Here is a 26,367-nt window from a genome sequence, read left to right as displayed (position 1 = left end):
CAGAAATCTGAAGTTTAGTGACTTTTCACTCAGATACTTACTTTTCTACCTTTTACCATCTGTCACTAAAAATTTTCAGGAAGTGAACTCTTCCCAAGTTAAGACACTGGACACGTGGGTATAATCCTAAAGAATGTATGTTTAATGGCAGAGTTATAAGAGACTTCCCCTAGATAGAAGACTGTCCTTGAATGCTTCATGTCATAGTTATTTTAACTATATTTTTGGCTAATGGACTTTTCTTGGTGATAGATATTGCACTCAGCACCTAAACCCAACCCTTGCATTTCAGATAACTTTCTGTACTGCATGATATAGGCATCCTGGGTTTGTTAGGATGAACTAGAGATTGGGGTGGGGCACATATTGCTGATGACAGCATCAGTATGGACTCACTGTGAGCATCAGCTGTGGCCAAAGTATGGAAATGAGGCAGGAGCTGCCCAACATCATGATATTTGAGGTGGGGAGTATCCTTTTAGGATGATCCCATCTGCATTGACATCTTGAAGGAGCATGTCTGGAGCATAGGAAGAGAACAAATAATGTAAAAGCAGTGGAAACCATAATGCCATGCATTTGGTCACCAACAGGCCAGACCTCATCTGTGATTCTCTGATGACTAGGACTTAACATTTTGGAGATCCAGATCTTGGCAGAATATGCATTTGATTCCTCCTATATCTCCATGAAGTTCAAGGTCTTCCAGGAGTCCTCACCACCCTACTGTAAATAATATGGAGGTATGCAGATGCTTCCATATAAGACAGAGCACACCGTCATAACCAAATGGGCACCTTTTCCAGCTGCAATATTCTAGGTGTAGCCTCTGAGTTCCCTGGGGCAGGGTAGGCTGTCCAGTGAGCTCTCTGGAACATAGGTCAGGACACCAGTGATTGGAGCAACTGCTTCTAGTAAAATTCATGGTTCATGGCACTTGCACCAGTGACAGGGAATAGAGCAGTTAGACACCTATAGTGTGTTTACATGGCAAAGTGCACTGGATTTGGACATGGAAGGTTACTCTCCATGTGGCCCCTGGCAGGTAACTTTGCCTCTCATTGTTTCTCTGTTTGTTTACTTGTTTATTTTGAGATGGAGTCTCACACTGTTACTCAGGCTAGAGTGCAATGGTGCAATCTTGGCTTACTGCAACCTCTGAATTCCAGGTTCAAGCGATTCTCCTGCCTCAGCCTCCTGAGTAGCTGGGACTACAGGTGTGTGCCACTACGCCTGGCTAATTTTTATATTTTCAGTAGAGATGAGGTTTCACCACATTGGCTAGGTCTCGAACTCCTGATCTCAGGTGATCCACCTGCCTCGGCCTCCCAAAATGCTGGAATTACAGGCATGAGCCACCGTGCCTGGCTAATTTTGCCTCTCTTAATGCAGACATACCTTGGAGATCAAGTTCGGATCCAACTGCCACAATAAAGAGAATCACACATATTTTTGGTTTCCTGCTGCATATAAAAGTTATGTTTACACTATACCATAATCTATTAAGTGTGCAATAGCATTATATGTTAAAAACAATGTATATAATTAAAAGTATTTTACTGCTAAAAATGCTAGTGATCATCTGACCTTCAGTGAGTCATAATTGTTTTGCTGGTAGAGAGTCTTGCCTCAATGTTGACGGCTACTGACTAACCAGGGTGGTGGTTACTAAAGTGACTATGGAAATTTCTTAAAATAAGACAACAATAAAGTTTGCTGCATCAGTTGACTATTTCTTTCATGAAAGACTTCTGTGTAGCATGTGATGTTGTTTGAATTTCTTTCCATGGAAGAATTTCTTTCAAAATTGGAGTCAATCTTCTCAAATCCCGCTACTGCTTTATCATAAGTTTATGTAATATTTTAAATCCATTGTTGTCATTTCAACAGTGTAATGATACAACTTTCATGGATGAGGAGTTGCTATTTTTTTTTTAAGAGACAGGGTGTTGCCCTACCACCCAGGCTAGAGTGCAGTGGTAAGGATCATAGCTCACTGTAGCCTCAAACTCCTGGGTTTAAGTGATCCTCCTGCCCCAGCCTCCCAAGTAGCAAAAATGTTTTCAGCATCCTTACCAGGAGAAGTTTCTAATTCAAGAAGCCACTTTCATTGCTCATCCATTAGAAGCAACTCCTTGTCTGGGTGCCATGGCTCATGCCTATAATCTCAGCACATCGGGAGGCCCAGGTAGGAGGATCACTTGAGGCCAGGAACTTGAGACCAGCCTGGGGAACTTAGGGAGACCTTGTCTTTACAAAAAAAAAAAAAAAAGAAAAAAAAGAAAAAAAAGCCAAGGGCAGTAGTGCATGCCTGTAGTTCTAGCTGCCAGGGAAGCTGAGGTGGGAGCGTAGCTCAAGCTGAAGAGTTCAAGACTGCAGTGAGCTCTGATCATGCCACTGTACTCCAGCCTGAGCAACTGAGTGAGATCCTATCTCTTAAAAAAAAAAAGTAACCCTTCATCCATTCAAGTTTTATCATGAGATTACAGCCATTCAATCACATTTTCAGGCTCAACTTCTAACTCTAGTTCTCTTGCTATTTCTATCACATCTGCAGTGACCTCCTCCATGAAGTCTTGAAACTCTCAAAATCAGCCATGAGAGTTGGAATCAGTTTCTTCCAAACTCCTGTTAGTGTTGATATTTTCACCTCTTGCTGTCGATCATGAATGTTCTTAATGGCATCTATCATGGTGAATCATTTTCAGAAAGTTTTCAATTTATTTTGCCCAGATCCATCAGAAGAATCACTATCTATGTCATCTATAGCCTTATAAAATGTGTTTCTTAAACAATAAGGCTTGAAAGTCAAAATCGCTTCTTGATCTATGGGCTGCAGAATGTATATTGTGTTAGCAGGCATGAAAACAATATTAGTCTCCTTGTACATCTCCATTGGAGCTCTTGGGTGACCAGGCATGTTGTCAATGAGCAGTAGTATTTTGAAACAAATCTTTTTTTTTGTAATTGAGCAGTAGGTGTCTAGGTGTCAAAAGTAGACTCAAAATATTCAGTGAACCATGTTGTAAATAGATGTGCTATCATCAAGATGGTGTCTCCTTTATAGAGCACAGACAGAGTAGATTTAGCAGAATTCTGAAGGGACCTGGGATTTTCAGATTGGTAAATGATCATCATTACCTTTAACTCAAAGTCACCAGCTGCATCAGCCCCTAACAAGAGAGTCAGCCTATCCTTTCAAGCTTCGAAGCCAGGCATTGACTTTTGCTCTCTAGTTATGCAAGTCTTAGATGACATCTTCCTACAGAATGCTGCTTTTTCCACACTGAACATCTGTTATTTAGTGTAGACATCTTCATCACTTTGCAAGATCTTCTGGGTAACTTGCTGCAACTTCTACATTAGCACTTGCTGCTTCACTTTGCACTTTTATATTATGTAGATGGCTTCTTTAAACCTCATGAAATAATCTCTGCTAACTTCCAACTTTTCTTCTGCAGCTTTCTCACCTCTTTCGCCTTCTGATATTGGAGCGAGAGAGCTAGGGCCTTTCTTTGGTTAAGTTTCTGGCTTAGGGGAATGTGGTGGCTAGTTTGATCTTCTGCCCAGACCACTAAAATTTTCTCCATATCAGCAATAAGGTTGTTTTGCTTTCTTATCATCCATGTGTTCACTGGAAATTATTGTTTTTAATTTCCTTCAACAACTTTTCCTTTGCATTCATATCTTGGCTAACTGGCACAAGAGGCCTAGCTTCTGGCATATCTTGGCTGCTGACATGCCTTCCTCACTAACTGTAATCATTTCCAGCTTTTCATTTAAAGTGAGAGACATAGAACCCTTCCTATCACTTGAACACTTAGAGACCATTGTGGAGTTATTAATTGGCCTAATTTTAATATTATTTTGTCTCAGGAAATAGAGAGGCCTAAGGAGAGGGAGAGAGATGAAGAAATGCCCAGTTGTTGGAGCAGTCAGAATACAAACATTTATCCATTAAATTCATTGTTTTTTAGGGGCGCAGTTCATAGTGCCCCAAAACAATTACAATAGTAATAACCAAGATTATGGATGACAGATCATCACAACAGATATGATAATAAAACAAGTTTGAAATTTTTTTTTTTTGAGATGGAGTTTCGCTCTTGTTGCCCAGGCTGCAGTGCAATGGCGAGATCTCAGCTCACTACAACCTTCACCTCCCAGGTTCAAGCAATTCTCTTGCCTCAGCCTCCCAAGTAACTGGGATTACAGGCATGCGCCACCACACTCAGCTAATTTTGTATTTTTATTAAAGACGGAATTTCACCATGTTGATCAGGCTGGTCTCGAACTCCTGATCTCAGGTGATTCACCTGCCTTGGCCTCCCAAAGTGCTGGGATTGCAGGCGTGAGTCACTGCACCCAGCAAGTTTGAAATATTTTGAGAATTACCAAAATGTGACACAGAGACATGAAGTAAGCACATGCTGTTGGAAAAACGGTGCCAGACGACTTGTTCGATGCAGAATTGCCACAAACCTTCAATTTGTATGAAACACTATAGCTGTGAAGTGCAATAGAGCAAGGCTCAATAAAAGCAGACATGCCTGTAGTGTCTAGGAGGCGTGTTTGGAGATGGCTTGAGAGGATGCTTGGTAAGGGAGGCTATCCAAGGAAATACCAAATAAGGTCTCTTGGAGATCATGCTCTTACAGCCCACCGACTACATTTGATGTCTGTTGGTGGTTGATGATGATCTCTTTCCTAAGACATCCTTGTCCAAGGGAAGCTCTTGAGAAAGGTGAAAACAAACCTGAGATACCCAAAGCCTGGTGATGCCTCAGAGGTGGCTCACAGCCTCTGGTCTGATGCGGGAAGTTTTCTTCTCTGATGTCTATTTCATTGAATGGCCCAGCAAGAAGCACTAGACTGGAGCATAACACTGCACACCTGCCTCTGGGCATGGCTTGTCCTCCTGAAACCTCTTCACGTTTGGCTTCATGTCCCAGTTAGCTACATGTGACCCAACCTTGGATCTAACCCCAGGATCATTTCAGAGGAGTTGCAATTACACAGAGTAGGAGATTCTGTACCACACTGATTAATTTCCACTAACTCACAGCAGGATGACAGGGAAGACCCATAGTCACTCTGTGCCAATTACTCCTTAGCAACAGCAGCATGAACCACCTGTTCCACATCCCTTAGTGTTCCTCTTGATCTAAAGAAAAGAGAATGAACTGGCCCCTAAGGAACAGGGCTTGGGAAAGATAGGGACTCTTCAGTTAATGGAAGGTACTGGAGTGTCAGATCCTGAGGCCTAAAATGGGTCCCATCAGAGGAGTAGCCATATTGGTGGGTGCTGGATAGGAGGAACTTTGGGGTTGGTGCAGGCACTCACTCTCACTAGGATGCCTCTGGTCTCAGGTAATGGAGAGAAGTGAGGAAAAAGTCAGCCTAGAAGAAACACCCTCTTCTGGCCACATCATATCCTCTCACTCTCTTGTGGCCTTGGGCTTGCTGGGCTTCTGGGACTCATTATCCTAATGATAAATAGACAGTAATGTGAACCTTACAGAGAGATTGGGGAGTATGGGATGGGGGTGCACCAAGGCTAAGGAGACCAAAGCAGTGCTTGGGGGTCTCCCACTCTTTACCTCGGGTTCTAACTGCCACCCATCTCATGCTTAAGGGTCCTTCTGACTCCAGAGTGAGAAATGTTCTTAGCATCAGGAGATGCTGCACATGAGCAGTTCGTCCCCCTGGGAGTACTGGTTCAGTGAGCAAAAACAGCAAGGGGCTGGGCCTCCTGAGGGCTGGCAGGGATATATGGGCCAAAGAGGGAGAGGGAGGGTAGAGAAGCATAGCCAGGGAGAGAAATTGAACACCAGGACACAAGACGAGTGGGGCGTCTGTGGGGGCTACAGTGGGCTCTCAATGATCACCTGTAGTGGCAGCGAAAGAGGCAGGATCCCTGAACATTTGTTCTGGTTTATTTGACAGGGACAAGGAGTTCAGACAGTAGGGAGGGCGGCATTCCTGTTGATGTTCTTATGCTGGTGACTTGAAGTCCTTGTGCTTCAGAGGTGGGCACAGTCTTGGATAGAGGAGTTGGGAAGCAGGATGCACATCCCAGCCCAGTCTCCCACTCACAGGGTGCTCATGCAAACATTCCCACAGTAGGTAGAACAGCATATGTTATTTGCTTGACAGTCTCGGTGAGATTCACAGAAGCGTTTGCATAGATATAGTTTAGGCCGTTCCTGGCAGACTTTAATTTCTGGGGATAGCTGTGTTTCTGAAAAGGAGGATAGAGGGGTAAATAAATGCAGCTTCCTAGAGAACATTTTTCTCAAGCTAAAGCTTCCTCCAAGACCCTTGAACCCAGGTCTCACTCATGACACTCCTGGATTCCTTCTTCATAGAACTACCTTCCTGCCCATCACCAAATCCTAGTGATTGGTCATATTTTAAATCCTGTCTCTCCACTGTACATCTTACCCCAATAGACCACAATGCCTGGACTTCCTGGACCTTCTCCATACACCAGCAATCAGAACTCCATCTCCCTTACTAGCCATGGCCTTGGTGAAGTCACCACCATAGAATCTATAGTCTGATCCTGAGAGCTCAAAGAAGCATGAGACGTCTTTCAAACCCTCTCCTAGTCTCTGAGTAGTAGAACTCAGAGATGAGGATCAACTTGCCTCTTTTCTCTCCTTCTCTTCTGCTCACTGTCACTGTCTCTAGTCTTCCTGCCCCTTCTTTAGTTTCCTTTCCACCACCACTCTCCTTGTCCGTTTGATGATAACCTTAACTTGGGTCTGTGTACCCCAACTTTTGCTTGTCTTATGTCCTATTTCCCTACACTTATATCCATTCTACACCTACACCTACTGTCATAACCACTTCTGAATCTTTACTCCTCACAAATATGCATAAATCAACTAATTGTCTTCTTTCCCACTGGATTCTCAGCCCTGGTGTACCTTTCACTATGGTATGTGCCATTTATCTCTAAGTATTGAGAAGGAACAGCAAAATATGTAGGTTTCTTCTTCATTCCCATTACTATACCCAGGGCCAGCTAAGGGGCTGGAGGGCCATGATTTGGGACAGTCCAGAGTTTACACAACATTGTGGTCACAGCTGGATATGCAGAGAGTTTTCAACTCCTAGGTCCTACTCAGACTGGACACAGGCCCTCCATTCCCCCTACCCAATTCCCCCTCACCCATCCAGTGGCCCATCACCTACTCTGCGTCCTCTTCTTGTCACGGTATCCTCCCTGGGCCTGAAGCAGCAACACACAGAGAACCAGGACAGGCAGCAGAGTCTGGGATGGCATGACTCTGACCAGAGCGTGGGCCTTAAGTCTGACCAGGTTGTCACAGACTTCCCTGCAGAGCTGCCTGTGGAGAGTGAAGGAAAGAAAGAAGGAATGATCTTTAGCTCCTCACTGCCTCCACTGGCCAAGTTGGGGCAGAGCAAGAGAGTCTTGGCTTCCTCCTTTTGTTTGCCCCTAGCCCTGTCCTTCTTCACCTGGGATAGGGCTTCTGCAGGAATGACGCCTCCTCCTCTCACATTACCAGTCTTGTGTTCTTGCTGATAGAATGAAAGATATCATTTATTTCTGCTTCCTAACTAAAAAATGTTTTATGGAAAAAAGAAAAGAAAAAATATATTTTTAGAAAGAGTTGCTTAGAATTAACTGATGTTTCACTGCATTATCTTTTAGTTGCCCTCCATATTTAATATAAACAATCCTTTTAATATAAACATCTTTTGTTACCTATTTTTGCCAGCCTTATTTAATCATGTAAGTATTTCTCAAAATGTGGATTTTCATAATTGCACAGCTCTCACTTAAATGCTAATAATCAAGTATTTGTATTGTACTAATTACTAATAATCTAAAGAATGTCATATTGAACATCTTTATTTATAAATCTTTTATTTCTTTAGACTAAGAGAGCTAGAATTCCTGAGTGAAAGAGTATCTGTTTCATATATAAACGTATATAAACACATACACACATATACATATACAAATTTAAATACACATATACACACAGAAAGAAGGACTATTGTAGGGCATGGGACAGAAGGGCTAATGGGGAGACATAGTAAATATCTTAGAGCTCAGACAGGGGGAGAGACCTATCAGTCAAAGGCTTGGCAGGCTGTCCAAGAGGAGGTGGTCACTGACCTTGAATATCATAAAGAAAATGAACTCTCAGAAGTGAAGATGTTTCTTCTTCCCTAATAGGAGAGAGAGGGGACAACCTGGGGTCACTGGACTCCCAGTAGGCATGGAAGCTGGGAAGAAGATCACCCTCTTCCTCTGATGATGATAATCTTCTAAAGATTTGAACCTCATTCTGACATTCTGAACTCCTAATGCAGTCTCCTTCAGTCCACAGTTGTAATTTACATTCAAAGGAAGCTCTGTAGCCTTTCCCCATATCTCACCTTATGCACTTCTTCCTCTGTATCCTTTGCGATATCCTTTATAATTCAAAAATTCTGATATTTGTACCTATAGTTTAGAGAGTAGTGTTTGAGTATTTGACCCTTCCCAAAGGCTCCCTCTTTCCTAGTTTTTCTTTTTGTCCACTCATAAATGAACAATTTAGAGACTGGATGCCATCATAATTATCCTAGCAAAGAGGGATTATGTAGAGGAGAATCATCATCTCAGACAGAAGTTGCATTTTCCTTACCCAACCACCTTGCAGCCAGTGCCACATTGTAAATATTTCGGCTAACAGACTTGTCACTACTAGATCAAGACCCTAAGAAGATGGGCAAGTCTCTTTCACACTCTTTTTCTTTTCCACCAGCTCAGTTTAGATGAAAACAAGGTTCTAGATTCTAGTGAAGCCAAAAGATGAAAGGAGCCTGGGTCCTTGACTCCTTTTATCACATGAAAAAAGGGATACCCATTGTTTTAGAATACTCATCTTGAATTATTATTTGAGCAAGAAATAAAAAAGTATATTGTATTTCAGCCATTATGTGATGGAGGCTTTCTGTTAAAGCAGTCTAGTCAACATTGTGGCAGGCTCAAGTACTGACAAATTTATAAGGGGAAGGATTTATGGGTATATAGAAGGACTTTATACTTTCAAATTATTGATAGAGTAGTATTTAGTAAAGAGATGGGTAATTTGAACTTTATGATTAATAAGCTTGACTTAATTAAAATATACAGAAGTCTGCATAGAAAAAGTAAAGTAATACATTTTTCTCAAGCACAAATAAAACATGTACAAAAGTGACTATATATTAAGCTATAAAAAAGTCTGAACAAAATTTTAAATAATTATATCACAAAGGACAATTTCAGACTATAATGGAAATATTTAGGAATTAGTCTAAAAAAAGACAATTACTCGAAACTGAACAGAAATTTCAAAATAAAATTTATAAGTCAGAGCTTCCAGATGGCTACCACTGAACACTTAGAGGTTGTTGGAGAGCAGCATGCTCATGGAGGGCATGGAAGCTCTCTAGCCTTTCCCCCATATCTCACCTTATGCACCTCTTCCTCTGTATCCTTTGTGATATTCTTTATAATTCAAAAACCTAGAGGAAATGGATAAATTCTTGGACACATACAACCTACCAACACTGAACCAAAAAGAAATAGAAGAACCTGAACAGACGAATAACAAGTAAGGAGACTGAATCTGTGATAAAAAGTCTCCCCCAAAACAAAAGTCCAGAACCATATGGCTTTACCACCAAATTCTATGACCCTTTAAATATAAATTAATACCAATTCTTCTCAAACGATTCCAAAAAATTGATGCAGAGGGAATTCTTCTTAGCTCACTTTTATGAGGCCTGCATAACCTAAATACCAAAACCAGACAGCAACAAGACAACATAAAGAAACCCACAGGCCAATATTCCTGATGAAAATAGGTGCAAAAATCCTCAACAAAATACTAACAAACCCAATTCAACAACACAAAAAAAAGATAATGTAGCATGATCAAGTGGGATTTATCATAGGAATGCAAGAATGGCTCAATGTAGACAAATCAATAAATGTGATACTTCACATCAACAGAATCAGGGACAAAACCACATGGTAATCTCAGTAGATACAGAAAAAGCATTTGATAAAATTCAACACCACTTTATGATAAAAACTTTCAATAAACTATGTGTGAAAGGAAAGCACCTCCACATAATAAATGTCATATATGACAAACCCATAGCTAACAATGCACTTAATGGGGAAAAACTGAAAACTTTTCCTCTAAGAACTGAAAGAAGATATGGGGGAACGGCTAGGGAGCTTCCATCCGCCTCCATGAGCATGCTGCTCACTTTACCCACTCTTATTCAACATAGTACTGGAAGTCCTAGTTAGATCAATCAGGAAAGAGAAAACAATGAAGGACATTACATTTGGAAAAGAGGAAGTCATATTTACCCTATTTGCAGACGAGCTCTTATGTAGAGAAAAACTTAAAGACTCTACCAAGAAACTTGAAGAACTCATAAACAAATTCAGTAAAGTTGCAGAATACAAAATAAACATACAAGTCAGTGGTGTTTCTGTGCACAATAAGCCAGCTAAAAAAAGAGACAAAGAGGGCAATCCCATTTATAACAGCTACAAACAAATACTTAGGAATAAATTTAACCAAGGAGATAAAAGACTTCTACATTGAAAACTACAAAACACTGATAAAAGAAATTGAAGAGGATAAAACAAATGGAAAAGCTTCCCATGCTCATGGATGGAAAGAATTAATATTGTTAAAATTACCACACTACCCCAAACCATCTACAGAGTCAATGCAATCCCTATTAAAATACCAGTGACATTCTTCACAGTAATATAAAATAAATCCTAAAATATGTATGGAACCACAAACATCCCAGAATAGCCAAAGCAATCTTTAACAAAAAGAACAAAGCTGGAGGGAACAGGCTTCAAGACTTCTAAATATACTACCAAGCTGTAGTAACGAAAATAACATGGCACTGGCATAAAAACAGACACGTAGACTAATGGAATAGAATAGATAACTTAGGGCCAGGTGCAGTGGCTCAAGCCTGTAATCCCAGCACTTTGGGAGACCGAGGCAGGTGGATCACGTGAGGTCAGGTGTTCGAGATCAGCCTGGCCAACATAGCAAAACCCTGTCTCTACTAAAAGTACAAAAATTAGATGAACATGGCGGTGCACGCCTGTAGTCCCAGTTACTCGACTCCAGAGGCTGAGGCAGGAGAATCACTTGAACCTGGGAGGCAGAGGTTCCAGTGAGCTGAGATTGTGCCACTGTACTCCAGCCTGGGCAACAAGAGCAAGACTCTGTATCAAAAAAAAAAAAAAAAAAAAAAAAAAAAAAAAAGAGAATAAAGAACCTAGAAATAACTCCATGCGTCTATAGCCAACTGATTTTTGACAAAGATGCCAAGAACACTCACTGGGGAAAGGATGGTCTCTTCAGTAAATGGTGCTAGGAAAACTGGATATCCATATGCAGACTAATGAAATTAGACCTTCACCTCTCACTCTATACAAAAATCAGCTAAAAATGGATCAAAGGTCTAAAGGTAAAACCTGAAACTGTAAAACTACTAGAAGAAAACATAGGGGAAACACTGTAAGACATTTCATGATCTTACAAAAAGATTTTTAATGTAAGATCTCAAAACCATGGGCAACAAAAGCAAAAATAGGTAAATTGGATTATATCAAACTAAAAAGCTGCTGCACAGCAAAGGAAACAATCAACAGATTGAAAAGACAATCTACAGAATGAGAGAAAATATTTTCAAAGTATTTGATATGGTTTGGTTGTGTCTCCACCCAAATCTCATCTTGAACTCTAATCCCCATGTGTGGAGGGAGAGGGATCTGGTAGGAGGTAATTGGATCATAAGGGCAGTTTCCCCCATGCTGTTCTTGTGATAGTGAGGGAGTTGTCATGAGATCTGATTGTTTAAAAGGTGCAGTTTCCCCCGCATGAGCTCTCTCTCCTGCCACCATGTAAGATGTGCCTTGCTTCCCCTTCACCTTCTGACATGATTTTAAGTTTCCTGAGGCCTCCCCAGCCATGTGGAACTGTGAGTAAATTAAACCTCTTTTGTTTATAAATTACCCAGTCTCAGGTAATATCTTTATAGCAATGTGAGAATAAACTAATACACTATTCATTTGACAGGGGATTAATATCCAGAATATACAAGAAACTCAAACATCTCAACAGCAAAAACACAAACAATCCAATTTAAAAAATGGGCAAATGATCTGAACAGACAATTCACAAAAGAAGACATATAAATGACCAACAAATATATGAAAAAAATGACTTTTCATTGTTCTCTCAACATCACTAATCATCAGGCAAATGCAAGTGAAAACTATAATGAGGTATCATCTCACACCAGTCAGGATTGCTCCAATAATAAGAAAATGACAAAAAATAACAAGTGCTGTTGACCATGTGGAGAAAGGGGAACTGTTATACACTGTTGGTGGAAATATAAATTAGTACAGTCACTATGGAGAATGGTATCTCAATTTCTCAAAAGCCTACATATAGAACTCCATTACCTTATGACCCAGCAATCCCACTACTAGGCATTTATCCAAAGGAAAGGAAATCAGCATATCAACATATGTACCCCCATGTTTATTGCAGCACTATTCACAATAGCCAAGATACAGACTCAACTTAGGTGTCTAATAACAGAGGAATGGAGAAAGAAAATATGATATATATACACAATACAATCCTATTCAACCATAAAAAGGAATAAAATCCTGTTGTTCAAGGCACCATGGCTGAAACTGGAGGACTTTATGTTCTGTGAAATAGCCAGGAACAGAAAATTAAACACTACATATTCTCACTCATATCTGGAAAAAGGTCGATCTCATGGAAGTAAAAAGTAGAACAGCAGGTACCGGAAGCTGGGAAGCATAGTGGGAGGGGAAGATTGGGAGAGATTTTTTTTTTTTTTTTTTTTTGAGATAGAGTCTCGCTCTGTTGCTCAGGCTGGAGTGCAGTGGGGCGATCTCGGCTCCCTGCAACTTCTACCTCCCAGGTTCAAGCGATTCTCCTGCCTCAGCCTCCCGAGTAGCTGGGACTACAGGCATGCGCCACCATGCCTGGCTAATTTTTGTATTTTTTGTAGAGATGGGTGTGTCACCATGCTGGTCAGGCTGGTCTCGAACACCTGACCTTGTGATCTGCCTGCCTCAGCCTTCCAACGTGCTGGGATTACAGGTGTGAGCCACCGCACCCAGTGGGAGAGATTTGTTAAAGGATACAATGTCATAGCTGGACAGGAGGAATAAGTTCTAGTGTTCTATAGCACTGTAGGATGAGCATATGTAAGAATAATATATTATATAATTTCAAATAGCTAGAAGGAAGATATTGAACGTTCCTAACACAAAGAAATGATAAATGTTTGAGATGACGGGTATGCTAATTACCTTGATCTGATCACTATACATTATACATATTGAAACATCACTATGTATCACATAAATATGTAAAATTACTACTTGTCAATTTGAAATTTTTTTTTTTTTTTTTTTTGAGAGAGAGTTTCACTCTTCTTGCCCAGGCTGGAGTGAAGTGGCACAATCTCGGCTCACTGCAGCCTCTGCCCCCCGAGTTAAAGTGATTCTCCTGCCTCAACCTTCTGAGCAGCTGGGATTATAGGTGCCTGCCACCACACCTGGCTAACTTTTGTATTTTTAGTAGACATGGGTTTTCACCATGTTGGCCAGGCTGGTCCCAAACTCCTGATCTCAGGTGGTCCACCTTCCTCGGCCTCCCAGAGTGTTAGGATTACAGGCATGAGCCACCACGCCTGGCCTAAAAACATTCAAAACCTATGCCACAGATCTGATTTTTCTGCTTAAACAGAAAAGAATAAGAGGAGTTGCTTGATGTGCCATCTGAAATAAAGGTGCAAGAAAATCCAGATTAATTTTGGGATCTTTGTAACAATCCCCAAATCCTTGAAGCTTCTATCTGTTTGCCATTTTCCTGGCCTAATTTTGTCTTTCTTGGCGAATAATTGTATGATCATTAAAATGAAATGTGTCAGCTCGGGCTCCTCTGAATTTCTCTCTGAGTGTTTTACCCAGATCTTCACAGTTAGATTGTCAGCTGGTCCCATCCATTAGTTTCCTTCTCACTCCTGAGCTCTTTCTCAAACATGCACACTCAGCTTAACTTAACCTAAACTGTTTTAGGTTTGACAAGCCGAATCTGTGTAGGTTTGTATCACCTCCCCCATCAAGTTGAGCTGGTTAATGGAATGAGAGTAACAAACCTATGCTTCCTTTTGGCCTTCAGATCAAACCTAGCAGTGAACATCACATTTACATGAAATGTTTCTGCCCTCACACTGAATGACTCATAGCAAAAATACAGAATTAATTAAAATGATGCATAAAATAGACATAATTAATATATTTAAATAGATTAGAGTAGATATTGGCATCATTTATTTCTGGATTTTGATGGCTATGTTGTGTTTATGTAGAAGAACTTGTCTTTCTTTATAGAAAATGTATATGACAGCATTGGGGGTGATTGGGCACCAGTAAGCAACTTACTCTCAAATGTTTCAGGGAAAAGAAAAGTTATTTTTACTGTACTTTCAGCTTTTCTCCTACTTTAAGATTGTTTCAAAATAAAAAAGAAGATTAAGGTATGTGGAAGTGAGAGGTGTAAGTGTAAACATCCAAATAGTAGTTCTAAAAGAAAAAGATTTAGCAGGTTAAAAAATATTTAATGAAACAATGCATTAAAGTTGCCCCAAATTAGAGAACTATTAAAGAGCTCAGACTGGAAATGATCATAAAAGAATAGAGTAAGAAAACTAGCATATCTAACCACATTATAAGATGTAGGAACATCAAATACAAAGAAATTTTAAAATATCCTATGGAGAAAGAATAGATCATCCAAAGAAGAAAAATAATCATACTGAGATTATACTTTCAAATAGTGACAATAGGACAATAAATCAATAGAGTAGCATTTTCAAGATGTTTAAGGTAAAAACTTTTTGAGTGAAAATTTATATCCTGAACTTTTAAAATATGAGGGCACAATAAAATTGTTCTAAGACATACAAAGCATCAGAATGCTTACCACACAAAGACCCTTTTTGAAAGCCTGCTTGAAGGATGTGCTCCACTAGGAAAATAAATCTAGAATGATTGTACAAAAGTATATGGGCAAAATGAGTGAATACGCTGGGGTTCCCAAGGCTATCCCTAGGTTCAGTGCTTTGCTAGGAGGACTCACAGGACTCAGCATATAGTTTTTCTTGCAGCTATGATTTATTACAGTGAAAGGCTACAAAGCAAAGTCAACAAAGGGAAAAGGTGCAAGGGGCAAAGTCCAGAGGAAATCAGGTGCATGCTTCCAAGTGTCTTCTCCCATTGACCGGTGGAGTCACATAGGGCATGCTGAATTCCCCCATCCATCAGTTGTGACAACGTGTGTGAAGTGTTGTCTACCAGGGGAGCTCATGAGTGACAAACACAATGTCCAGGGTTTCTACTGGGGGCACGTCATATAGCAGCTTCTGCCTAGCATATACCAAAATTCCAGACTCCCAAAGTAAAAGCAGATATCTACCATAAACCGTGTTTTTTGTACAAATGGTTGAGGCACAGAGAGCCATACTTGTTTGTTCTGAGAACAATGGGAACTTTCTCAAAATTCAGGCTTATGGATGCCAACCAAGAGCCAACCTTGTAAGCAGGATTTGTAAAGATAGCAACTGCAGGCCTGCCATGTCAGCAGTTTTGCACAGTGAGACGTCAATTCATAAAGTTTGGTGTTGTCTAAAAATTTAGGGATTAAGAACAAAGTGGAAGGAAGAGATAGAAAGAATAAGAGAATAAAACACCAATATCCATTATAATCATGAACTAAAAACTGTCTAGAAAATATCAACAAGGTCAGAAGGTAAACTAAAGGGAACAGTTAGCATACTGAAAGAGCTGTCTTATTTTAGGAAAACTTACAAATTTTGGAAATCTTTAAGACTATATGGAAAAGTAATGTGGGCTTAAATAAAAAATCCTCTGAGGAATCAGAATACAACAATGGCTTTTAAAATAGTAGAAGATATTTCATCCATCCAATAGATGCCTGAAGAGAGAAATAAAAACAAATATTTAAAAAGCATGATGAATAAAAAATATGAAATAAGATGCCAGAGATAGGCCCTAACATAAGATTATTTTCTATAAGAATATTTATTAAAGGTAAATGGGTTAGAGACATTTATTAAAAGACAGAGACTCTCAGATTAAAATTTTTAAATGATTTAACAATGTGTGGTTTCCCAAAAGTAAAGAAGTAATTTAAAATAAAGGAATAAAAAAGGATGCTCCACCAAATATGAATTAAAAAGAAAGATGATATAACAATTTAAATATCATACAATATAATTAACGTTCAACATAGAGGACACTACACAATTTAGACAAGAATATTTTATATTGGTAAAGAAAAAACAGATCAAGAAACCTTAACATATGTGTACACACACACATGCACACAAAACGGCCTCAATAAATAAAAATAAATTATCTATACAAAGTTGTAGACTGAGCAGGTTGTTTTGTTTGAGACAGAGTATCACTCTGTCACCCAGGCTGGAGTGCAGTGGTGCTATCTTGGCTCACTGCAACCTCTGTCTCCTGGGTTCAAGTGATTCTCATGCCTCAGCCTCCCGAATAGCTGGGATTACAGGTGTACACCACTGCACCCAGCTAATTTTTGTAATTTTAGTGGAGACGGGGTTTCTCCATGTTGGCCAGCCTGGTCTCAAACTCCTTGCCTCAAGCAATCCACCCACCTCGGCCTCCAAAAGTACTGGTGTAAGCCACCGCACCTGGCCCAATTGAGCAGGTTTGAGTGCTTAGTTACAATGACCTAGATTTCAAAGAAAGTCTCAAAAATTCCAAATGATTAATGCCATACAATATTTTCTTTTGAAAATGTGGGAAAATAGAAAATCAATACCAAAAGCAAATCCTATATGTCTGAAAAATAAATAATGCTACTTAATAATCCATGGCTCTCATACTTAAAAATACAAAGTCTTTAAACTGGATGATCATAACTATACTTACATGCCTGCCTTCTTTCCTCTTTTGTGCTGTTTTTCTTTTCTTTTCTTTTTTTTTTTTTTTTTTTGAGACAGAAGCTCTGTGGCCCAGGCTGGAGTGCAATGGTGCGATCTTGACTCACCGCAACCTCCACCTCCTGGGTTCGAGTAATTCTCCTTCCTCAGCCTCCCGAGTAGCTGGGATTATAGGTGCCTACCACCACACCAGGCTAATTTTCTGTATTTTTAGTAGAGACGAGGTTTCACCATGTTGGTCAGGCTGTTTTCGAACTCCTGACCTCAGGTAATCCAACCGCCTCAGCCTCCCAAAGTGCTGGGATTACAAGCATGAGCCACCACACCCAGCTGTGCTATTTTTCATGTATATTACATGTTTATGTTTTAAGCCTAACAATACAATTGAATGATTATTATCATTGTTTTAAACAATTGTCACTCCAATCTGTTAAAAAATATTAATATCAAATTTTATATTTACCTACATAATTACTTTTATCTGTTCTCTTTGTTTCTTAATATAGATCTCATTACTACCTGATGTCTTTTCTTTTTAGCTTTAGGATTTTCTCTAGTATTTCTTGAAAGGCAGACCTGCTAGCAACAAATTCTCTCAGTCTTTGTTTTTCTGGGAATGTCTTTATTTTACTTTCATCAGGAAAGGATAGTTTTGCCGGATATAGAATTATTGGATACAGTATTTCAGATATTGCATTGGGAAATTCTCAACTAAAATAGAAGGGTGTACAGATTGTCCTAAATTCTGCATAGCTTGATCCAGAATCATGAGTGGCAGGAGTCCTTGGCACTCCTCAGCTACTCATTAGTGACCGTGCTCCTCAGACAGACCATCAAGGATCTACAGCATCTGGGCCACACAGAGCAAAAGACTATGATTGTCATGCATGGAGCATCATTTTCCTGCCATATAAATAAATGTCTTAGAAATCCATAATTCAATCACTCTAGGTTTGGCACCATTTTCAGTCCCTGTCAAAATTTCCTTCAGTTTGTTCCCATACCTTTTTACCTTGGTTCCAAAGCTCTTTGCCTCCTGCCCACTTGACTGTTCTGTTTTCTAATGAGCTAGTGATCTCCAAATCATATGTATTTTGTGCCCAATATAATGCCCTTCCCTGACATTTGGTGAGCAAATCCCTCTGCACCTCAAGCAACAAGCTCATGGCAAGAACTTGGTGCTGGATTTGGTCACGTCACTTCCTTCATTTGCTAGGTGGTCATCTACTTTTTCTAAAATTCTTCTTATTCAGTCTCTTTTTAGCTACATAAAAGTCAGAGGGCATTTGCTGGGAGATCATGGTATGATTTTATTGGTAAGAGAAAATCAATACTGAGAAAGATGGAAGGACAGACAAGATGTCAAAGGTCAATGTAGACTGTTTCCAACTTCCTATGTATAAATGGACTGAGAAGTATTTGCGAAAGACCTTGGGAACATGTACTTTGGGTCTTCTGGGGGTGGCCTGAGCCGCAATCCAGGTACACAATGTTCTTCCCAGCTTATCAGAAGATCCCACCTGCACCTAAGAAAATTGAGTACGTCTGGATGGGTGAATATCAAAGGAAAGAATCTGTGATACAGCCAACATGTAGTTTCTGGGTAGAAATTAAAAATCGGTCACAACCAAAATCACCATTAAGTTCCTGGCCTTTGAACATTGTTTTTCTGCTCTTCTGCCCCCAGTTTGAGCCCCACTTCAAACAACTTCATAATAAGAGGCCAGACAAAAGAGCTGTCAGTCAGTTACTACAGACACTCAACTCAGACACCTTCAGAGGTAGGTGAGGATAAAGGTCTTGATACATGAGCTTCTATTTGTGGCTTGCTTGGAATAATTCCTAGCCCAGATGGTGTTACTATTCCTGTGAAGTAGGGATTATTGTCGCTTTTGTTCAAATAAGAAAATTGAGAGGGGGTGACATGAGCTGTCTGAGGTTCCATAGGTAAAAGGGACAGAAACAAAACAAGATTGCAGCATTTCTGACACTAAATCTAGCACACTCATCTTTAACATTATCTGGAAAGCCCAGGATTCCACATTCTGTGTCTTTCTGATCCTGGGGGTCTTTGAATTGTCCTGCAGTTTGTCTTAGGATGACCAAAGAATTCACAGCACTCTGTATATGAGAAGTTGAGAAGTACCCAGCCTGGGCATAATGATGTTTCTCTTGTCTGGGATCATTTAGTACACTTGGGGGTGTGCAAAAAGGGGACTAGGCATCCTTAGATTCCTGAATACCTTTAAGGGGGAAGGGGCAAGTAAGAAATTAAGAAAACTAGAGTAAGAATGAGGCCGTGTGAATGAACAGATTTCAAAGCTCCGGAAAACTTGGGTCTGGGGTGGTATTTTGGAATACAAAGAAACAGCCTCATGGAACCCAATGCTTTGGATTTATGGTGTTCCTGTCACTGTATATCAGTATTCCTCCTTCTTTATGCAAAGGGCTGGTACCAGGAATCCAGAGGCCTACTGAAATCCATGCCCACTTTCACCCAGTTACCTCATCCCTCACATCCCCGGCTGTAAGCAGATAACAGAGTATCTCCATGGTTCACCAGTCTTGCCATGTGCTGGTATATTCACATAATCAGAAGAACACTCTGAGGTTCTCAAGGACTCAGGCTCAAGGAATGGGTGTCTTACCATTGCTAGCTAGCAAGAGCAGGAGACTAGGGAGAGAAAGGAAAGGAGAAGTAGAAGCCCTGAAATTGCAGAAGATCAGATATTTGGGGTGGGCAGGGGGAGGGGTGGTTCTACTCTTAGATGCTTATTCCTGCCCTTCAAGCTTCTCCATTAAGAACCTGTGTCTCTACCAGCTTACCTAAGCATGACTCAATGAAGTTGCCAAGTTAAGTTGTTGCTCTTGCCTCTGCTCAAATCTCTTAAAAATGATTGCCTAAAAGTCAATACATCTAATGACATGTGCCTAAAACTTGTATTTTTCAGCTTCCAAATTTCACAGAAGCTAAGAGGAGAATACATTTTCAAAGCCTCCTTTGAAAAATTCGGCATGTTTAAAATTTTTCTAGTATTACCCCTGCTTTTGAGCAGAGTCATTTTGGTGGATTCATCTAGAGCAGCATTGTTCAGTAGAACTTTCTGTGATGATGGAAGTGCTCCGTCCCTGAGAAATAAGGAATATTAAATAGGACACACAAGAAATCAAAGGTTCATGTAAACTGTTCCCATTGTCCCATGTATGAATGGATTGAGATGCATCAGAGAAAGACTTTGGGGACAATAGCCACTAACTAAATGTGGCCACTGAATACTTGAAATGACTGGAAACTGAATTTTGATTTAATTTAATGAGTTTAAATAGTCATATGTGGCCAGTGGCTACCACACTGAACAGCACAGAGAAATCTCTTTTGCTTCACTGAAAACTTCTGAACAAATATAAAGACTTTCAGGCAGAGGGAAAATCACTGCCTTGTTACATGCAATTCATGTCAGAATTTTATCCTTTTCTTTGACTCTTGTTTCCCTTCCTATTTGGTTCTACAAAGGTAGAGCAACAGATAGAGAATGAGGGGGGTAGATGGGAGAAGGCTGGGAAGTTTCAGTTGTAATTAGGCTCCTCTTCCACTCTTCTATTATTTATAGTTCAAATTTTTCTCTTTTCTAATTATAGTGGCTTAAACACTTGAAAATAATGTTAAAAAGTAGGCCTAATAGTGCATATCTTTTTTTCCTATTTCTAATTTTAATGGGAGTACTTTCAGTTTTATAATGTGGAATGCTGGCTTTTGGATTGCAATAGTTACATTGTTACAGTGTTAAGAAAATGTCTATCTATTCCATTTTATTAAGATTTTTCTGCTGTTCCCATACTCCAGTTCCCCTTACCCCTCAGCTGTCACTCAGCTGCAGGCTATTTTATTTTCTTCCGTTTCCTTATTTTTCTCCTTACCACTTATTACCATCTATGCATTTCCTTATCTTGTTTAACTAGAATGCCAGCTGTATGAATGGGGGGATTTTTGTCTGTTTTGTTCACCACTATATTCTAATACCTAGAACTTGGAATATAGTTAGGCACTTAATAAGTACTTACTGAGTGAATGAACTTCTCCGTTCTCCCTCCACACACAGAGGCATAGATTCTAAGCAGATTAAAAGGTTAAGTGTAAAAAAAAGTAAAAATAAAACAATTGTAATTGAAAATAGTTTTCGAATATCTAGAGGAGGATATTCTGAGCTTAATGCTAACAGTTAACATTTATGAAGTGTATACTATATTCCAGGTCCTATGCTTAGTGTTTCATACATATTCTTTAATCTTCCCAGTGACCCTATGAGATGAGTATTGATATTTTTTCTATACTATGGATGGGGAAAACCAGGCTCTGGGGATTATGTGACTGGCCCAGGCTCCACGGCTAGAAGTTGGTGGGGTTGGGATTCTAGTTCAAGCCTATCTGACTCCGGAGCCCATGTTCTTTCCTCTGTAAAATATCTATCAGCAAATAGTGTGGTGATGAAAATGACTTTTGTATAGCCTAGAGTAGAACAAGGGGTGGAGGGACATGCATTTGATATCCAGTAGGTGGAAATGTAACCTAACCCTTAGTGAGAAAAATGTGGTGGCAAGTATCCAAAGTCTGGGAAATACAATGTCTTTTGCCTAGAAATCTTTCTTCATTAACTCATGCTATAAAAATAACAATATATGTACCAAAGCTTTAACTATAAGGAGGTTCATCAGAACATTTTTATAAGAAGAAATTGACACTATTCAGGTCTTGATGCTATGAGGAAACGATAATAATTATGGCTGAATTCTTGTCACGACTTATATGTTGTGAGCATATTTTTGCCTCCCTGTATATTTTATTCAGAATTGTTAGTTTATTTCCTTGCTTCTTCAGGAAAATTTAGGTAGGTCTCCGCAAATTTTATGTGATTCTCCAGTCATGAAACATCTTCTCAATATAATAAGTTAAATGTCCAGGTCCATGAAATTAGTCACAACTCCATAAATTGTTCAGAACTATGGATTCCTCCCTCCTTCAGAAGCTCCAGTTATGGAACAGGATGTGGTGAATCTCTTTCCCCCGCCGCCCGCCCCCTGCTCTGGTTCTTTGTAATTCTATTCCTTTCCTCCACCCACTCCGGACTAAAGCAAGTTTCTGTCTCCTAGGGATAGAGGGAGGACGAACCAATAAGAGGAGTAGGAAAGTTCTTGTATAATAGATATTATCATGAGCTGGTTCTGTGCTTCTGGTCTTGACTCTTTCATGGGAGATTTCAAGGGTTCATTGGAGACATCAAATGTCGTCTGGCTATTTACAGTTCAGATACTTCGTAAATTAGAGCCCTCTTCTCTGCTACTACAGGCCACTTTGGCCAGATTTAAAGTCACCCTTTAAAGTCTTCAGTCATGATTCAAACACAAGTCTACTGTGTTCCCATAGACTTCTGGGATCACATAGCAAGCTCAATGAGTAGTATCATAAAACCTTTTTTTTCAACTTGGAATTAGAAGGCAGCATTCCGGGTTTCATGAGCAAAGCTTTTTACCAATAAAATCTTTGAAATCTCTACAATTCCTCCAACTTTGGACCATCTTAGTGCATTAAAGTTTTGAGTCCCCTAACAGTTCTCAGCCATCATCTTTTCTCAAGTCCTGTTATCTGTCTGTAATTCCTTCTTAAATTGCTTTAGTGCCTTTTGTCTTAGGATCTTCACTAAAACTTCTTTATATCATCATGTTTCATATGCTTTAAAATAAAATATCAGGACACTGATGTGTCCAATTTCATAAAAATAATGACAACAATATAAAAGTATAGACATATATTGATTATCTCTAGATGGTGGAATTACTAATGCTTATTTATTTCCTCTTTGTATTTTTTGTTTTACAAATTGTATAATCTGAAGATTTATTGTTTTTAATCAGAAAGGAGCAATTCATTTTAAAAAGAAGTAATTTTGCAAAGGAAGGGGTATGTAATATGAGATGAGAAGAAACCTGGGGAAGTCACTGGCTAGCCTGGGAATTAGTTGGTATGCTACTGGGTACTAGAAAGGGAAAGAATAACATGATAGTCATAAGCACTTTCCCCCTGTTGCTTATCCTATTCTCCTCAATCCATTTTCTACCTCTAGCAGCACTGGGAAAAGACTTGTCTTCTGCCAGAACGTAACCCAAACACACACAGAGACCACCATGAAGCCCTGGATTCTTCCACTCATCATGTTCATCTCTGGAGTTGTGATGCTTCTGCCTGTATTGGGAAGCCTCTGGACCAGAGATCCCCGTGGGTGGTGTGAAAAGGGAGGGGGTGCTCTGCCCAGTTCTGGGATGTCTATCGTAGCTAATTCAGGGTCTGCATTTCAAGAATCAGCCTTTAAAGGATCTCTCCTTAAGTAGAGATATTCAAGCAAGATTAGGTTAGATATTCCCAATGCCTTTAAGTTTTCTCTCTCAGCTCTGAAAGCAGCACTAGGTATGTGAAAAGGGAACATATCTTTTGTCTATATTACATCAGTTAGCAGGAAATAATATTTTCCAATGTCAGACCAGTAGAGGAAAAACCAACACAGCTTCCCTCCAAGCCCATATTTTCAGAACCTTTGTGCCTCAGTTGGGTGAGCCTCTGATGAATGACAAAAGGGTAATATTTAACACGTTAATTTAGTTGGAGGGGAAGAGTCTTTTAGAACATGAAAAATGGAAAAGACAAATAAAGGATCCTTAGTGGGTCAAAGTTTGGGTTCATACAATAAGAAAGTGTGGACAACAAAGACACTGAGCAGGAGGGTTGTGGGCCAGGAAAAAAAATGAAATTTATGGACTGATGGCTTAGGTGGCATCATCAGGGAAACAATAGAAGGGGAGAAAAATGGCCGGGCGCAGTGGCTCAGACCTGTAATCCCAGCACTTTGGGAGGCCGAGGTGGGCAGATCACAAGGTCAGGGGTTCGAGACTGCCCAGCCAACATGGTGAAACCCTGTCTCTATTAAGATAGAAAAAATTAGCCAGGCATGATGGCATGCTCCTGTAATCCCAGCTACTTGGGAGGCTGAGGCAGGAGAATCGCTTGATCCTGGGAAGTGGAGGTTGCAGTGAGCCGAGATTGTGCCATTGCACCCCAGCCTGGGCAACAGGGCAAGACTCTGTCTCAAAAAAATAAAGAAAAAGAAAAAAAAGAAGGGGAGAAAAACAAGTTTCTATTCTCCCTTGGTTCAGTTTCCCATTCTGCAAATTGGCTATGGAAATTGGGGTTAGAGCATATTGCAGGCCCTGAAATCTAAGGTTACATGAGAATAAATTTGGTGGTTGGTGTCATGCATGGTCAGGGTGTCCCAGGCCCTATCTTTAGAGTCTGAAATACTGTAGGGACATGTAGATGGAGGAACACAGGCCATGCAAGGATGGTGTTGTGACAAGACACTGGTTATATACTTTGAGGAAGGGATTTTCTTGGTAGGCAGAGAAATACTTTGTGACTTGGAGCTCAAGTTTCAGAAGGGATTGCTAAGCTTAAAAAGGGTTTCTTGTCTGAGTTGTGAATAGATGGACCCTGCTAACTTCTTCCATCTCAGTTCTAGACCTGATACAACAAACTGAGCAGTGCTGGGTACAGCCTCCATATAAGTACTGTGAGAAAAGGTGTACTAAAATAAGGACCTGTATACGTCCAAATCATACATGCTGCTGGACCTACTGTGGAAACATCTGCTTAGACAATGAGTGAGTTGCTTGGGGTGGGAAGGCTAGGGCCTTGGCATGCTTCATCACTGCTCCTTACCCACTATTCCAAAGACTGCAGCCACCCAAATCCTGATTAAAGAATCAGGCAGCAAAAGACAATGTCCTCCTTTCTCCAAACCTAGGCTGCTCCTTACTGCAAAATAAACCAAGACACCGACATGAGGTCCTCTACTTTTTTCTTCACTCTTATTCAGTTCCCTTTGCTTCCCTCAAAGCATCACCCATCAGTTCATACATCCCTTCTTTATCCAAAGTTCCGATTATTAACTACTTAGTTGGGCCTCTCCACGGGCTCTCTACTCTCAGCCAGGCCCAAGAAGACCTAGTATTTATCTGTCTGTTCAGTTGGCAAACTTCTTGGGGGAAATTGCTTAAAAGTGGGTAACTTCTGATTTAACAGAAAAATTGCTGTCCTTTTTATCTGGGGCCCAGGGTGCTATTAATTTTAGAAATGGATTTCTCCCAGGATTCCTGACTTTTGATTAACTTTTCTCTTCTAGAGAGCCCCTTAAATCAATGCTAGACCCCTAGATTCTATTGGTTGATCACTACTGTGGGCTGAAGGATGAACATCTGGTCTAAGAAGAGTGCTGCCTAATTCCTTCTTGGGACACCCACTGGTTCTAGCTAGTAACCTTTCTGCTATTTCCTTGACCTCTTTACCCTGAAGCTTTTGTCAAATAAATTGCTACAGCAACCTCAGGGCTCTGCGTATTTTTAAAAAAATTCCTCCCTATGACTTAATTTCTCTCATTGTAATCCTCAGCAGTCCCAACAGTTGTTCCCATTCAATCATGAGCAGAGGTGCCCAGTTCTGCCTTCCCAGTTAGACCCATGAATGAACCAGTTTGGTTAATTGCTGGAGCAAATATTCAAGCAGATTTATACAAATCTCATGGGGTTAATACAGTTAACCCATGAGAGGTTATTCTCATTCACAATGCATTTCACTGAGGGTGGTCAGTGGGCAGTTATCCCTGCCATAATTCAAGGAATGTAGCTCCTTAAATCTGTAGCTCTGTCATCTCCCAGGGGCTTCTCTACTGGTTCCTCTATATCCAACTAGAAGTAGGGAAAGAAAGGCATCATGGGGGCTCATACAGAAGCTTTTAAAGGGCTAGGCCTAGAAGCAAAGTTTATTGTTTTAATCTATATTCCATTGACCATAATATAGTCACATGGTCCCACATATTTGCAAAGGAGATTGGGAAACGTAATCTAGCTGTTTTCTCAAGAAGAACAGAAAATGGGATTTGGCAAGTACTTGGCAATCTGTGACCTGTCTACTCATGCAAAGCCAGACTCCTCAACACAGACCCAAGACCTTGGCCTCCATATCACCCTGTCCAATGAAACAAGTATCACTCCAGTAAGAAGATAATGTATGCTGTCATTAGAGAAAGCATTTATGCCTTCCAGGTTGGTACCATGAGCTTCCAGAATGGACTCTGCCTTCTGTCATACCTAATCCCCTCTTATTCCTGCCAGGTCAGTTCTGTTTGCCTGGAAATTTTACCTGAGTAATATTACTCATAT

General features: G+C 40.1%; 2 protein-coding genes across 2 annotated transcripts; one reads left to right on the top strand and one right to left on the bottom strand.

The window, feature by feature from the left end:
- The first annotated feature begins 5,826 nt into the window (after positions 1-5,826).
- Positions 5,827-25,531, top strand: WFDC9 (WAP four-disulfide core domain 9). The gene is made up of 5 exons (XM_005569158.3): positions 5,827-5,908; positions 18,791-18,884; positions 23,226-23,374; positions 24,663-24,810; positions 25,332-25,531. The coding sequence occupies exons 3-5, from the start codon at positions 23,284-23,286 to the stop codon at positions 25,360-25,362; spliced, it is 270 nt and encodes an 89-aa protein (XP_005569215.1). The 5' UTR covers positions 5,827-5,908; positions 18,791-18,884; positions 23,226-23,283; the 3' UTR covers positions 25,363-25,531.
- WFDC10A (WAP four-disulfide core domain 10A) lies at positions 5,915-7,366 on the bottom strand. Its single transcript, XM_005569159.4, has 2 exons — positions 7,201-7,366; positions 5,915-6,241 (listed from the first exon to the last, which is right to left on the bottom strand). The coding sequence occupies exons 1-2, from the start codon at positions 7,289-7,291 to the stop codon at positions 6,093-6,095; spliced, it is 240 nt and encodes a 79-aa protein (XP_005569216.2). The 5' UTR covers positions 7,292-7,366; the 3' UTR covers positions 5,915-6,092.
- Positions 25,532-26,367: the final 836 nt, after the last annotated feature.

This window comes from Macaca fascicularis, chromosome 10 (assembly GCF_037993035.2).
Source record: "Macaca fascicularis isolate 582-1 chromosome 10, T2T-MFA8v1.1".
In the NCBI taxonomy this organism is placed as follows: Eukaryota; Metazoa; Chordata; class Mammalia; order Primates; family Cercopithecidae; genus Macaca; species Macaca fascicularis.
This window is presented reverse-complemented; position numbering and strand designations above follow the sequence as displayed.